At 40.2% G+C, this 16,187-nt stretch overlaps 1 protein-coding gene across 2 annotated transcripts in view; it reads right to left on the minus strand.

Moving 5' to 3' along the window:
- Positions 1–16,187, minus strand: part of LOC133652923 (aminoacylase-1A-like) — a 31,190-nt gene that overhangs the window by 11,114 nt on the left and 3,889 nt on the right. For both annotated transcript variants that reach the window (XM_062051874.1, XM_062051883.1), the window contains 5 exons: positions 4,543–4,607; positions 2,610–2,714; positions 2,446–2,540; positions 2,136–2,212; positions 176–265 (listed from right to left, as the gene is read on the minus strand). In XM_062051874.1, coding sequence (XP_061907858.1) covers positions 176–265; positions 2,136–2,212; positions 2,446–2,540; positions 2,610–2,714; positions 4,543–4,607 — 432 coding nt within the window. The remainder of the gene's footprint in view (positions 1–175; positions 266–2,135; positions 2,213–2,445; positions 2,541–2,609; positions 2,715–4,542; positions 4,608–16,187) is intronic.

Below are 16,187 nucleotides of genomic sequence, written 5' to 3' on the forward strand. Positions count from 1 at the left end.
GATCCCATCAACTATATTAACTAGCTGCTGTTGTAAAATAAAAGTTGAGGCATAAAGTGTTGCATATTATAATCATAATCGAACACTGACCTACTTTTTTTCCACATAAGTACCTGAGCAGTTTATCTATGAGTTTATAACTTTGTGTAGTTGACATGACACGTTATTTATTTACCTTCATCCAAGGCAAAGCCAATGTTTAATTTCTGGAACTCTGGATGCGCCACAAACGTCTCCATACCTTTATGACCTCCAACCTCTTCATCTATCAAGACAGACATTTTAAAATGTACAGTAGTTACAGCACATGTGTTAACTTGGAGTGTATTAAAAAGTGCAAAAAAAAACCATTGCTCTCTTTGACCACATGGTTATTTATGAACAAGTTTTTTTGCAAGCACCTGTTAGCTTAAGTACTGTGCATCTCGCCCGATGACATTTCTTTGCAGTTTATAGTTTGATTAGCAAGAATAACGATGCCACGCCTACATTAAAGACATTACATGAGCTGCAGAAAGTCTTTGAGTATAAATAATATTTCTGCAAACATATTGGCGACAAACAGAAACTGAAAAACGGCATCAAAACCCAGTACATGAAGGATTGTGCTGTTAGAAGGTAGGCTCGGCTCACACAGCCTTATCTGAGATTTCTGCCCAGAATTATTCAAATTTAGCAATTGTTATTTAGTGAAACATTACAAAAACGATTAGAATGATACAGAAAATAATTTTTTTTGAATTGACAAATATTTCATGCTATCTCCAGTTTTTTTTTAATTGTTCATGACAGGTGAGGCTCTGCTTTTCCTGCCTCCCCTGACCACACGGTGTGATGCAGAGCCAGATGAAGCTCCTGGATGCTGACCACTCATGATACTTCAAATGCACACACTGCCATCTTGCGGCGTTAAATTTGGAGGTCCTCGGCCTGTAAAACGTTGAAGACCGCTGCTCTAGAATGTCGAATTTGATCGTCTTCTCAGTGCTCTGCCAAAGCCACTTAACTAAACCTCACTAGACTTAAGCGTGTTTATTTGTTTATTTGAGTATTTTCTTTGAGATGGAAAGTCGCAAACCCGAAATAAGCTGCGCTCTTAAAAAACGACACCACAGATGGTCAAAATCTAACAAATCAGATTTAACAATAAAAATCCTTAGTCGAATACAGCCCTATTATACAGTGGTTTATTCACGAAGGAAAATATGGAGACACAGCTGGAAGAAGATACCGTAGAAGTCCGTTCTCCAAGGTAAATGCTGTGCATTATTATATTATTATTATAGACTGCCGCCAAGCCCTATTTCCTAAGAGTAAAGAAAGAAAAAAAATTCAGATAGTGATCCAACTCTAATCACTTGTTCCTTATCACATTTCCTGAATGTTTCTGAGCTATGTTGAAAACTAAAAAAACAACCCCAGCAACTACATAACCTCCTGGCGGTGGTAATTAATTATTTTTACAGGTATTTTTGTTATATTGTCCTTCTGTGTTCATGTTCTTATGTTTTGGCACTACAGATTTAAATTAGCAACTGTATATAATCTTTCTGATTTCGAGTCTGTAAATCATACTGTTCGTCAGTGTGCATTGTCCTGAATAAATACATCTCTAATTGAATGATGAACAAAACTGTCATGATTGATTAATAAATACATTCTTGGCCAATGCTTTCGCTCTTGTACGTCTTGCGCTGGTCCAAGAATTTAATCTCTAGCGGCACAATGTGAATGCCTCCGGCAGTCCCTCTTACTCATGGCTCCAGTTCATGGAGAGCAAAACCAATAAAATAGAACCAGCCATATTCAAATATTCCTATCTGCAGTATTCAGGCGACCTGGCCTGCTTTGAACACTCTAATTTTTTCAAGATTTAACGTTTTGCTTTGTTCGTCTGTCGCTTCCGAAAACAGGCTACAAGAGGGTTCACTCCTTGCATCAGTTTCAGCACCTGTGTGCGTTTGTTCCATAGCAGAATAATAACATTTCAATTAATTGCAATGGGAAATATTGATTTGAGATACAAGTATTTTGAGTTGCAAGCTCTGGAATAGAAAAGATTAAACTCATAGGTCACGGCACCACTTTATAAGTGACTGATGAAAGGAATGAAAGACGCATTGAAACAAACTTACCAGGAACAAACATTAAGTGCACCGTGCGCAGCATTTTCCTCCCCTCAGCCTTCAGCCGTCTTACAGCCTGGATGTACCTATGGAAAGAGAGAGTGTGATGGGACTGAATTCTTAACAGGAAGTCTGCAGGATGGATGAATAGGTCACAAAAGTCAAATTCTTGCCATTAGAGGCATGTAATTATCTGTGGTCAATTATTTTACCTGCTCCAGTGTGTTTATTGTATTTATTTTTGTGTAACAAAGGCTACAGTTTACAACCTTATGAGTTTCCTGTAGCGAGAAGAGTCATCAAGGCACGTTATACCCACTGTATTGTCACACATTTCATGTCCTGTGATCCGCGGCCATAAATGTTGCCCTCTTCGTCTTTGAAAGCGCTGAAGGCATCGTATTTCCAGTGTTCCTGAAGGGGAGATCGGAAAACATAATTTACAAATGGCTCGTGCTGAAACAGGACATATATGCCGCATACCTGGTAAACGGGAACAACGTCTGTGTGGGAGTTGAGCAAAACAGATTTCAAGTTGGGGTTTGTCCCTTGCCAGGTCATGATGGACACGACACTGCCCAGACACACCTGAAGAGAGCAGGAGCAACACTTAGCTGTCAGTGAAAAAATAGTCATTTGAAGACATTTTTTTCATAATTAAATATAAAAGAGAGAAAAAAAGACGACATATCCATTGTTAGCTTTTATATTAATTCTCAAAGGCAGAAAATATGCCCATCATAAAATATTCATTTCAATATTTCAATGAACATGAACTTCTCAGTTTAAACAGAAAAACCGAGCAAAACAGGCAATAAGAAGGGACCAGACCCTGAAATTAACCAAAATAAAATAAAATCAAGCTACATTACAAAATAAATCTTCATATAACATGTAAAGTTATGAAATGACGGTAGTGTCCTGACACTAAACTGCATCCAAGCAGAATGTGGAGGTCGTGCGTAGGATCAGGGTACGCCAACCTGATACCAATCAAAGGCGCAAAAGAGACCATTACTACTCACTCTGTGACTGGCGAGTGTGATCGGCGTCACAAAACCATGCGGACCCTTGGATTTTAGGGTTTTTTGAATCTTAAAGTCTCCTGTGGCAGTTGTCCTGCATGTGACGGATGAAAGCAGCAGCAGTCGGGTTGGGGTAGTTTAGGGCAGGCCTCGACTGAGCTCAATCAGAACCAGTCAAAACACTGAATTAACTGTGCTGCACTCTGCTGGTTGCTGCTAAGTGTGGCTGTTTTAAAAAGGACCTATTGCATAAATACTAGTTCATCTTTTTGCCTTTTTGGTTTGGGACCCTTTGGGACTGTGTGACAAGGGGTGGCACTTTCATGACTTCTGCGGTAGCTTTTTAGTCAACTTCTGGATCTGCCTCCCGGGAGCCTTTTGGCGATGGAGACCAGCTGCTGGGTCTCTGCCACACCAGAGTTTGTTTGGAGAGACTGGAGGAGATGCGGATGAAGAGACAGGGCTGCGGAGCTGGCGCTAAGCGCCTGGACGGACAAGCTTCACTTGGCTGAATGAGCAGGTATCGGACACCTCAGTCTCCTTGGACACATCCTCGCTCATCCATGCAGACTGGTGGGCGGCCGAGGGTGGAGTCTGCTTTCATGGTTGCTTTGTTGAGTCTGCTCCCGTGTCTGGCCATGCTCCCCCCACCCCAGCAAACGATGGCGTGGAACACCACAGAGGCCACCACAGTGTATATGTTTTTTTTTTGTTGTTGTTTTACTTTTGTGGCTGTGTGTAGAAGTGGCTGGTTGCATCAGCTCTGCTCTTTTAATGTCTTTAATGTCATTTGTTGTTCTTTGAAGTTTCCCTCTTACACACGTTTGTGTGTGCTATGGCTATGACGTTTTTTTCCTTGGCCTCAGTCTGGACCCCCTCTCCAGGGGCCCAGGCTTAGACTGAATTTTTTTTGTTTTTTGAGATCCTTGGGTGCTGTGTCAATCAAGTGATGAAAGTGACGTCATAGCGAAGCTTGATGATCAGTAATTTTTAGGTCTTTTTTTTCTTCCTTTTTTTTTTTAATGCCTCGCAATCGACTGGTAGCTCGTGATCAACCTATTAGGCACTAGTCAAAGATATTCTATATGACCGGAGGAGTGAGTGCTGCTGTTTTTAAGGACTTACTACTAAAAATATAGGTCAAAAATCTTCTCTTTGAAAAAAAGACACTCTGCTGTTTAGGGCCTACTGCAACACTGGTCAAAGTTCCTCTAAACACCAAGAGAGGGTTTTTTTTGTTTGTTTGTTTTTTTTGTAGAAATCTGTTCGAAATCGTCTTTTCCTGGCCAGATTTGGCCGGCAGGTTGCAAGTTGAATGACGCTGCTCAAAAGCAACGACACCTGCAAATACTTTTGTTTTATGTAATCATGTGACAATTTCAAAAACACACCTCAATCTTTTTCATAGGTAGGCCGAGCTCCGCTGCCATTCTGTCAAGGAATCTGAGAGCAGCATCTATAAAGGAATCATTACAGGAAGCTTTAATTTAAATACATTATTTGTCAAAACGTGACTTACCAGTCTAGTTACTTACTAAACATGAACTTTCTCATGATGTATAATGTGGATTATTTATACTGTCAATGTGTTCTAGCTTTTACCTAAATACATGTAAACTGCTTTATTGCACGTGTGCTATGTGTGTTATCTATGTGTGCTATGTGGCAATGAGGTGTAAAAACCACATCACAACATGAGAGCGGTGTCCTTTCTTTTCCCTTTTCTCAGGGGTCTTTCTGAGGTCCCTGCTCAAAAAAGGACATTACAATAGTGGTAACTCTGCTTTTTTTTTATGATTCGGTTCTACACAAAATTTTGCCACGGTTATTGTAAGGCCAAACATTCCAAGCAACAACCTAGTCTGTTAAAGAGGTTCATTTAGCCTACTAATGTGTATTTATAAATGGTTGATTTATTGTCGAAACTTGTCAGGTACAAAACTTTACCTTACTAGCCTATATAAATCAACCATTTATAAACAACCTAGTCTGTTTGCCTGTTTATCATTCTACAAACGAGAGTGCCTATATATACACACACGCACGCACGCACGCACGCACGCACAGATTTATTGTGCCATGAGCTTAATTTCATGATTTATTGTGGCCACTAGGTGTCACCACAATAACAATTAACACTACACTTCAACTTAAATACAGCATAAGTCCATTTAAGATGGTTAGTAATAAATAGGTTAGTGTTGTTTTTATCCTTACCATTGTTCTCTTTTTGAGTAATTTCACTTGGTCAAAACTTTTCTGACATTGTACTGGACAAAACAAAAGAAGTATATATGATTCATTCTGATATTGTATGTGATCAATATTGGAATAGGCCAATACTCAAAGCTCCAATATCAGTATCGTATCGGAGGTAAAAAAAAAAGTTGGAAAACAAGGTACCACTGTATCAATCAATCAATTACAAACTCTGTGTAAATCATTGTGGTATCAAAATAAAGCTAACAGTTGTGGGACATTAAATGTGAAAGCATAATTTTAAAAGCCATTGTTTTTAAAGGGGAACTGCACTTTTTGGGGGGAATTTTGCCTATCATTGATAAAACATGAACAATCATATTACATTATCTGTAAAGTATTAGCCCACATTTCATGTTTTGTTTGTACACTAGCCAGACAGCGTATGCACTGTAGTTTTAACAATACACATGTGCAGCATTCATCATGATCGATATATACAGTGACTTACTCGATGTTTGGTCCAGCTGGCCGGGGGACGCTTTTTTCCTATTGATTTTGGGTAAGCAATCCATTTATGTCGAAATAGCTTGGCTCCCAGTTCCACATTTATAGTGTTAAAGACACTTTCACCTCACTCTCTTGGTTTCTGTCTGCGCCAACATCTCACCCTTCCTTCGTGCTTGCTTTTATAAGCAGTAGCTCATCCACAGTATATTATTCAGCTTCAAAAATATAAGGTAGTGAATCCTCATTTGTCCAAAAATAGTCTTCCTTGTCTATTACCAAGTCTGCCATGATTAGAACACACACACCCGTTTGTTTCCGGAAGTAGGAACACACATTTGTTGGCAGAAGTCGGACAAGCACTACTATGGAAACAGAAATCAATGCACTGAAGAAATCAGTCCGGGTGTGGATTAAAATGATCAAAATACGCTAAATATTGAACATATGACAAATTGTTATAAACGTATCTGTTACTACATTATATATATACTTGCAGTGTGTATAAGTTGTTTTAGAGGGCTTTAAAGGCTACAACAACGACTCCCATTAGCCGCATCTTTCAAACGTTTTCATCATTTAAAATCCTAAAAAAAAAAAAAGACATACGTGTGTTCTTGTCTCTCATAATGATTGTGAAATTCCAAAGAAAGTGCAGTGCGGTCGCCTTTAAGGAAATGAAGGTGGAACATTGGAAAAAAGTCAACCTTTTTTTTTTGCATGTTTGTCTATGTTGTTAAACAATACTAGTGGGGTTTAACGGGTTTAAACGGTAAAAAAGGATCAACAAACCCTGTCGCCTTGGGGTTTATTGATAACTGCAAAAAACTCAAAGTCCACCGACGACAAAAAACGTATGTAATAATAAGCCATAAAAGCAGTCCATATTGTCCTTACTTTCTGCCATACTTACAGGTAAATTGTGGTCCTATGAGCTAAACTAAGCTCATCTTAGTCTGGACCACAAGCCTTAGCAAACAAAAGCAGAGGAGCTATTGTGTTAATTTGAAGACATTAGTGATCAATGATGTATTCATCAAACAAGCAGCTAAAAAAATATAAGTATTGCAATCTACCAGTTATTATTTCACTGATACTGAAAACATGATTTTAAAATAATTTACATATTTTTCTAAGATCAGGCCTTAAAGGGGAACTGCATTCTTTTTTTTGTAATTTTGCCTATCATTCACAATCATTATGAAATACATGACGATGTACATATTTTTAAAAATGCATTCTAACTTGTTAGTAAAAGTAAATAAAAGTCTGCTTACAGCGGAGTCAATGGGAGCTCCTCTATTTCGCCCATAAAATCCAATAAATAACCATCCAAAAACCTCCATCAATACTCATTTACATTTACATTTTGTGATTTATATACAGTATTAACCAAGTATTAGTGATACTTGGTTAATATCTTTGACTCCCACACCTTTTCTTCGTGAGAATTATGAGTCATTTTTCACCTAAATGGCAATATATGAACATCCAATCCGTCTGCATCCTAATGACAGCAGACCTAGCATAGTAAGTGATGTTTTAATATGTTTGTTGGCTCTCATGAAGTCTGCAGTGAGTAATAATCAGTTATAAAGAAATAAAAAACGCAAACGTCGTGATGCGTTTTTTTAAATTAATGCACCGCGTATGCTTAAAATTATCAAAATACGTACATATTAAAGGCCTACTGAAACTCACTACTACCGACCACGCAGTCTGATAGTTTATATATCAATGATGAAATCTTAACATTGCAACACATGCCAATACGGCCGGGTTAACTTATAAAGTGCAATTTTAAATTTCCCGCTAAACTTCCGGTTGGAAACGTCTATGTATGATGACCTACAGTATGCGCGTGACGTCACGACGGCAACGGAAGTATTCGTACCCAATGTGTCACCATACAAACTGCTCTGTTTTCATCGAACAATGCCACAGTATTCTGGACATCTGTGTTGGTGAATCTTTTGCAATTTGTTTAATGGACAATGGAGACTGCAAATAAGAAAGTTGTAGGTGCGATCGGTGTATTAGCAGCGGACTACAGCAACACAATCAGGAGGTTGTATTGTGTTTGAGCTGGATACAAGACGCACTACCGTGAGTACAGCTTTGGCTTCCAAACATTTGATCGCTTGCCCGTACGTGCGTGTCGCTATGTGCATGTCACATACGTAACTTTGGGGAAATATATGTTTCTTGCCGACTCTGATGGCGGCCGGGGTGTCGTCGAAAGCTACAACGCCCGCCGCCGCTCCGTAGTTAGCTTCAATTGTTAAGCTTCGCCAAGCTGGAAATTATTAACCGTGTATTTACATGTTCATGGTTTAATAGTATTGTTGATCTTCTGTCTATCCTTCCAGTCAGGGTTTTTTTTATTTTGTTTCTATCTGCATTTGAGCCTGATGCTATCACGTTAGCTACGTAGCTTCAATTGTTAAGCTTCGCCAAGCTGGAAATTATTAACCGTGTATTTAAATGTTCATGGTTTAATAGTATTGTTGATCTTCTGTCTATCCTTCCAGTCAGGGATTTATTTATTTTGTTTCTATCTGCATTTGAGCCAGAGGCTATCACGTTAGCTCAGTAGCTAAAGAGCTTCGCTGATGTATTGTTGTGGAGATAAAAGTCACTGTGAATGTCCATTTCGCGTTCTCGACTCTCATTTTCAAGAGGATATAATATCCGAGGTGGTTTAAAATACAAATCTGTGATCCACAATAGAAAAAGGAGAGTGTGTGGAATCCAATGAGACCTTGTACCTAAGTTACGGTCAGAGCGAAAAAAGATACACCCTGCACTGCCTCTCTAGTTCTTCACTCTAACGTTCCTCATCCACGAATATTTCATCCTCGCTCAAATTAATGGGGTAATCGTCGCTTTCTCGGTCCGGATCTCTCTCGCTCCATTGTAAACAACGGGGAATTGTGAGGAATCCTTCCTCCTGTGACGTCACGCTACTTCCGGTATAGGCAAGGCTTTTTTTTTATCAGCGACCAAAAGTTGCGAACTTTATCGTCGTTGTTCTATACTAAATCCTTTCAGCAAAAATATGGCAATATCGCGAAATGATCAAGTATGACACATAGAATGGATCTGCTATCCCCGTTTAAATAAAAAAAATTCATTTCAGTAGGCTTTTAAATGTTATTATAATTGTGCCCGTTACTACATTACATATATGCTTACATCCTGTATATAAATCCTCAATGGAGGTGTTTTGGATGTTTTTAAGTCCTTTATAAAAATAACATCCATCTCTCATGAACGACAGGCAAAATGTTTTAAAAAGTGCAGTTCCCCTTTAAATATATGTATATATTTAGGGCCATCTTTTGTTAGGGTCAATTATAATTATTATAATATCCCTTTACAGTCTGGGTAAGTTTTTGCCTCATCTCTCACTTAAGACATAAGTGAAGAATGCGTGAAGAACGCACTACCGACCTGATAAGTGTGAAAGAGAAAGAGATGATACAGTATTATTTGCTTAGAGATGCTACCTGGTGGTTGTTTGAGCACCCTGCAGCTAGTACTGCATAGTCCCATTCCTTAATGCTTTAGTCACACACGGGATTCTCATAGGAATGAGGCAAAAATACAACCTTACTTACTGTACTTTGTTGAGAACTTCTCCACCTCAAGCTGGCATAAAGTCTGTATTCAAGCTCCATTAGTTTTTCTTAAGTCTTTTCTTTTTTTATTTTGGGATTTTTCTTTCAAAAACAGTCCCAAGACCAGCATCATTCCCTCCAGTTGTATGTTGTCTTCATTGTTTCCTGTTTTTCCGGACGTTGCTACGGTGGTTGCTATGATTCTTCTTCTTAAATTTTGTTCCATCACGTTTGTTCATGCCACATTTCCGTCTTGGTGGACTTGAGTCTGGCCCGTGATGGAGACAGAACATTGGACATAACCGTTAAGTGTGTGTTGTGTTGATACAGTATGTTCATAGCAGACCACGTAAATAAAGATCAAAAATCTCTCATGTGTGTGGTCTGCAGCAGGTAAAACAACCTCTTCAGATTTAGTGTATACCAGACTTAAGTGGGTATTCCGACCCCGCTAGATTGTCTCTTGTTAAAAAGCAACAAGCGACAAATCTGGTGACATGTTATGGTCTTATTGGACACTTCTGGAGACTAACATTAAAGCACATATCGCTCTTCTCAACAAGCATTGGCCATCTAAAAGCACTCACAAGTGTATGACATAAAAAATAAACCCAAATAGAAAATTAGTAACAGAATAAAGTTAATCTGTAATCTGAACTATGGTTGCGCGATAAAGACCATATACATTTGGCCGATGATAAAGCTTTTAAAACTATCATTAGATTGTGACAATGCAAATGTGACAGCGACAAGCGAACAAACGCGTCCTCAACGCATTGTCGCATTCTACATCAAACTTTATTTTGAACATAAACAGTGCAAAGCCGTTTCTTAGTCAGTAATCCTCGCTTCCATGGCGGCAAATATACTACGTTTTTAACAAGTTATCACTGGAATTTGAGGAATAGCTAAACATGCTACACTACACATCGTAGGAGGATATGCTAACCCCTAAGCTAGAGCTCTTGAATGGGGGGGCGGAGCGATAAAAAATATCGACAGTCACGATACCAAGTACAGTATTATATGGTTAATACTACAGTGGTTCCATCCATCCATTTTCTACCACTTGTCCCTTTCGGGTTCGCGGGGGTGCTGAAGCCTATCTCGGCTGCATTTGGGTGGAAGGCAGGGTACACACTGGACAAGTCGCCACCTCATCGTATCGATATATTTTATCATCAAAACATATTTTGTCATTATTGTTTACAAACTCAGGAAATAAACCCCGGGACAAGGGAGTGCTTTAAGGGCAAAAACCAAAATATATAAATCAGAACCAGTAGTAGGAAATTATAATTATAATATTAAATTGATATTGTTACACCGCCAGCCTGTGTTTGTGTCTGATTATATTTGTGATAAAAAATGATCACAATTCAATGATCTTGATTATTTTAAGTATCAGTATTAGTATGACCAATAATGTCCCTGTAACTATACAATAACTATACGGTATACTAACTATACAATGTATACTATACTATACGATACCCAAGTGTGTAGTATCGTACAAAACTAATGTCAAGCAGCCATACAACAGGAGAATAAGTATATAAGCAATAATAGTAAATTAGCAAGTAATAATAGTTTTCATAAAATTAAATAACCGGAAATGACACAATATATTACCACATACTGTACGTCAGCAGCCAAACTGAAATGCTTCTATTATCATCCATCCCATCCAATTTCTACCGCTTATTCCCTTCGGGGTCGCGGGGGGCATTTATATGCCAAATAATATATTGTGATACCTATCCTTATCACAAGAGGCTGTAATATACACTAAATTGCCAAAAGTATTTGGCCACCTGCTTTGACTCACAAATGAACTTGAAGTGCCATCCCATTCCTAGCCCATAGGGTTCAATATGATGTCAGTCAACCTTTTGCAGCTATTACAGCTTCAAACTCTTCTGGGAAGGCTGTCCACAAGGTTGCAGTGTGTTTGTAGGAATAGTCTACCATTCTTCCAAAAGCGCATTGGTGAGGTCACACACTTATGTTGGTCGAGAAGGCCTGACTCTCACTCTCCGTTCTAATTCCTCCCAAAGGTGTTCTATCGGGTTCAGGTCAGGACTCTGTGCAGGCCAGTCAAGTTCATCCACACCAGACTCTGTCATCCATGTCTTTAAGGACCTTGCTTTGTGCACTGGTGCACAGTCATGTTGGAAGAGGAAGGTGCCTGCTCCAAACTGTTCCCACAAGGTTGGGAGCATGGAATTGTCCAAAATGTTTTGGTATCCTGGAGCATTCAAAGTTCCTTTCACTGTAACTAAGGGGCCAAACCCAACTCCTGAAAAACAACCCCACACCATAATTCCTCCTTCACCAAATTTCACACTCGGCACAATGCAGTCCGAAATGTAGTGTTCTCCTGGCAAACTCCAAACCCAGACTCGTCCATCAGATTGCCAGATGGAAAAGTGTGACTCATCACTCCAGAGAACGCGTCTCCACTGCTCTAGAATCCAGTGGCGACGTGCTTTACACCACAGCATCCGACGCTTTGCATTGGACTTGGTGATGTATGGCTTAGATCCAGCTGCTCGGCCATGGAAACCCATTCCATGCAGCTCTCTGCATACTGTACATGGGCTAATTGTAAGGTCACATTTTGGAGCTCTGTAGCAACTGACTTCACAGAAAGTCTCTTTGCACTATGCGCTTCAGCATCCGCTGACCCCTCTCTGTCAGTTTACTTGGCCTATCACTTCGTGGCTGAGCTGCTGTGTGAAACTCTTCCATTTTCTTATAACAAAGTTCACTTTGGAATATTTAGGAGCGAGGACATTTCACGACTGGATTTGTTGCACAGGTGGCATCCTATGACCGTTCCACGCTGGAAATTGTGAATATTGTATGCTGTAATCTACAGATCACCAAAGCACAACAAAGACTTTATCAAGGATTTTCATTGGACTTTTCAAGGAGTTCATTGCTTTTAGTCTGGTGCTCTACGACAAGATTTTAATCGTCTGAGATTTTAATGTCCACTTTTGTTGTCCTTCTAAACCCATGGCCGGAGAGTTTTTGGACTTGGTTGAAGCTTTTAATTTGGCGCAGCATGTTACTGGCCCAACACATGTGCATGGACACACTCTAGACCTTGTACTGTCTTATGGTTTTAATGTTGCCAATGTCGTTGTTGGTGATGCTGTGTTTTCCGATCACAGTCCTGTCATGTTCAATTTAAGTTTGGACCCTGATGTAAAACCGCCTGCCGTGCGTCATGGGCGTGTTATTAGGTCTGACACTGCACTGACACTTTTCTCCTTTGTTCACTGTGTCTATGCAGAGTATACAGTGAGGTCCACAAGTATTTGCACACCCTGCAATTTTTCAAGTTCTCCAACTTAGAAATTAGGGAAAGTTAGAGACATAATCTAAAAAGAAAAATCCTGAAATCACATTGTATGATTTTTTAAGGATTTGTTTGTATGTTACAAATAACATACACCCTATGCACAAACGAGAACATCAGTGTTAATATTTAGTGCAGAATGCAATTACAGAGGTCAAACGTTTCCTATAGTTCTTCACCAGGTTTGCACACACGGCAACAGGGATTTTGGCCCACTCCTCCACACAAATCTTTTCTAGATCTCTCAGGTTTCGGGGCTGTCGCCGAGCAACACAAAGTTTCAGCTCCCTCCAAAGATTTTCTATTGGATTTAGATCTGGAGACTGGCTAGGCCACTCCAGAACCTTGATATGCTTGGTATGGAGCCACTCCTTGGTTATCCTGGCTGTGTGCTTCATGTTGGAAGACCCAGCCACGACCCATCTTCAACGCTCTGACTGAGGGAAGGAGGTTTTTGGCCAAAATCTCTCAATACATGGCCCCGTTCATCCTCTCCTTAATACAGTGCAGTCGTCCTGCCCCCTTTGCTGAAAAGCACCCCCAAAGCATGATGTTTCCACCCCCATGCTTCACTGTAGGGATGGTGTTCTTGGGATGATACTCATCCTTCTTTTTCCTCCAAACCCGACGAGTGGAGTTTATACCAAAAGGTTCTATTTTGGTCTCATCTGACCACATGACTTTCTCTCATGACTCCTCTGGATCATCCAGATGGCCATTGGCAAACTTCAGACGGGCCTGGACATGGGCTGACTTAAGCAGGGGAACCTTTTGTGTGATGCATGTAGTGTTCTACTGATAGTAGCCTTGGAAACAGTGGTCCCAGCTCTCTTCAGGTCATTCACCAGCTCCTGCCGTGTAGTTCCGGGCTGTTTCCTCACTTTTCTTATCATGAGTGATGCCCTACGAGGAGAGATCTTACATGGAGCCCCAGTCCAAGGTAGATTAGCAGTCATGTTTAGCCTCTTCCATATTCTAACAATTGCTGCAACAGTTGATCTATTCTCATTAAGCTGCTTCTCTATTGTCCCATAGCCTTTTCCAGCTTTGTGGAGCTCTACAATTTTGTCTCTGGCCTCTTGACAGCTCTTTGGTCTTGCCCATGGTAGCAGTTGGACCTTGACTGACTGGGCTGCACAGGTGACTTTAATGAGCTCAAAGGGGTGGTGGGTGGGTGATTAGTTGTGGGGTCAAGGTGGACTTTTTTTTAAAGGTAGACTGACAGCTCTTTGAGAGTCATAATTCTTGCTGATTCTCATGTGTGCAAATACTTACTGTATGAACTCCAGTAACATACAAATAAATAATTAAAAAATCATACAATGTGATTTCCGGAGTTTTCTTTTTAGATTACGGTATGTCTCCAACAGTGGAAATACATCTATGATGAACATTTCAGACCTCTCTTTAATTTCTAAGTGGGAGAACTTGCAAAATTGCAGGGTGTGCAAATACTTGTGGACCTCACTGTATATCACTCTGCAGACACTGAACAATTGATGTGCTCTTTTATTTCCACATGTTCTGAGATTCTGGACAGTACAGCGCCCCTCAGAGATATACGTCCAAAGCCAAAACAGGAGCCTTCGCTCAATGACACCACGTGCACAGCTCGGCGTGAGTGGCAGAGGGCGGAGCGTAGGTGGAAAGGGGATCACTTAGAGGTCTCTTACCAAATTCTAAAAGAAAGCTGTCGGAATTATCAAAGTGTGGTTAAAGCTGAGAAACTTAAATATATGTCAGACTTCATTTCAAATAGTGTCAGCAAGCCATGTGTTCTTTTTAAAACTATTAGTTCTGTTTTTAATTCGAATCCAGCCACTTCACTGGAGATGTCAAGTGAAACTTGTGAAACATTTCTCTCCTTTTTTAATGACAAGGTTGCTTCTATTCGGGCAAATCTATCTCCTCCTCCATTGAGTTTCAATGTGGGCACTCAGTGCTCGGCTGTGTTTTGTCAGTGTGAGCCTGTGTCCATGCCTGAGCTTACAGGAATAGTTGACAAACTAAAACCCTCGTCCTGTCCCACAGATCCAGTCCCCCCTCGCTTTTTAAAGAGGTATGGGACTCTGTTGACTTTTCTGTTAGGGACATCATCAACAGCAGCTTGATTTCTGGCAGTGTGCCCTCTTTTTGTAAAGGAGCTGTTGTTGTTGTTGAGCCCTTGATCACAAAAACAGGTCTTGATCCTACAAGTTTGTCAAATGATCGGCCCATTTCTAAATTACCTTTTGTGTCAAACATTTTGGAGAAATGTGTTTTGGCGCAACTGCAGCCTTTTTTAGATGAAAATATCATTTTAGATCCATTTCAGTCTGGATACGAAGCTTTGCACAGTACTGAATCTGCACTTTTAAAGGTTTTTAATTACTTGCTTTTAATGTCTGATTCTGGCAGCTCTGCCATTTTAGTGCTTTTAGATCTCATAGCTGCCTTTGACACAGTCGACCACACAACTCGTTTAGACCGCCTGAGAGACTGTGGGTGTCAGGGGCACTGCATTGGAGTGGTTCAGATCCTACATGTCAGAGAAGTCCTTCTCTGTCAGGCTGGGGGACGCCAGCCTTCTTCTGCTCCGCTTTACTATGGTGTCCCCCAGGGATCTATTCTAGTTCCCATCCTGTTTGCTCTTTATCTCCTCAATCTTGGAGAGATTTTTAAAAGGTATGGAGTATCTTATCACTTTTATGCAGACGATTCCCAAATTTATATGCTGATTTCAAAAGACACCCCTTCTCAACTGTCTATGCAACGTCAAGGCTTGGATAGCCCAGATTTTTTTAATAATGAATGAGGGAAAAACGGAAATTTTAGTTTTTGGTCCGGCCCTCACTGACTTGGGACCATTGCTAAATTATGTGCGTCCCAAAGTCACCAGCCTTGGCGTCACTATAGACAGTGGGCCCCATTCAGCAATAAGTCCCTAACTTTTCCTCTTATCTTTCTTCCTAAGTGATTTCCTAAGAGGAGTCCATTCAAATTCATGACGTGTTCTTAAACGGCAAAATTGTTCCCACCACTGTTCTTAAGTTGCTGAATGCCAAATGGTTAGAGCGTGGGTGTCTAAAATAGTTTGCATATAAACACGCCCTTATTTCCCCAATATGCATATTGGGGAAATACACCCTTGATTCCGTAATTTGCATAGGTAAACAATCCCGGCGGAAAAGCCGAACATTAAACACACGGAGAAAACACAAACAGATTACAGAAGAGAAATTTGCATTATCCCGCGGGGGAAATACATAATGTCAAAACGTAAGTTTAAGAAAGGGGGAACAGCTCTCGGTTGCCTAAAGCGTTCAAATAAATATTTGTCACTTCTCGCAAAATAAGTCTACAT

This window comes from Entelurus aequoreus, linkage group LG01 (genome assembly GCF_033978785.1).
Source record: "Entelurus aequoreus isolate RoL-2023_Sb linkage group LG01, RoL_Eaeq_v1.1, whole genome shotgun sequence".
In the NCBI taxonomy this organism is placed as follows: Eukaryota; Metazoa; Chordata; class Actinopteri; order Syngnathiformes; family Syngnathidae; genus Entelurus; species Entelurus aequoreus.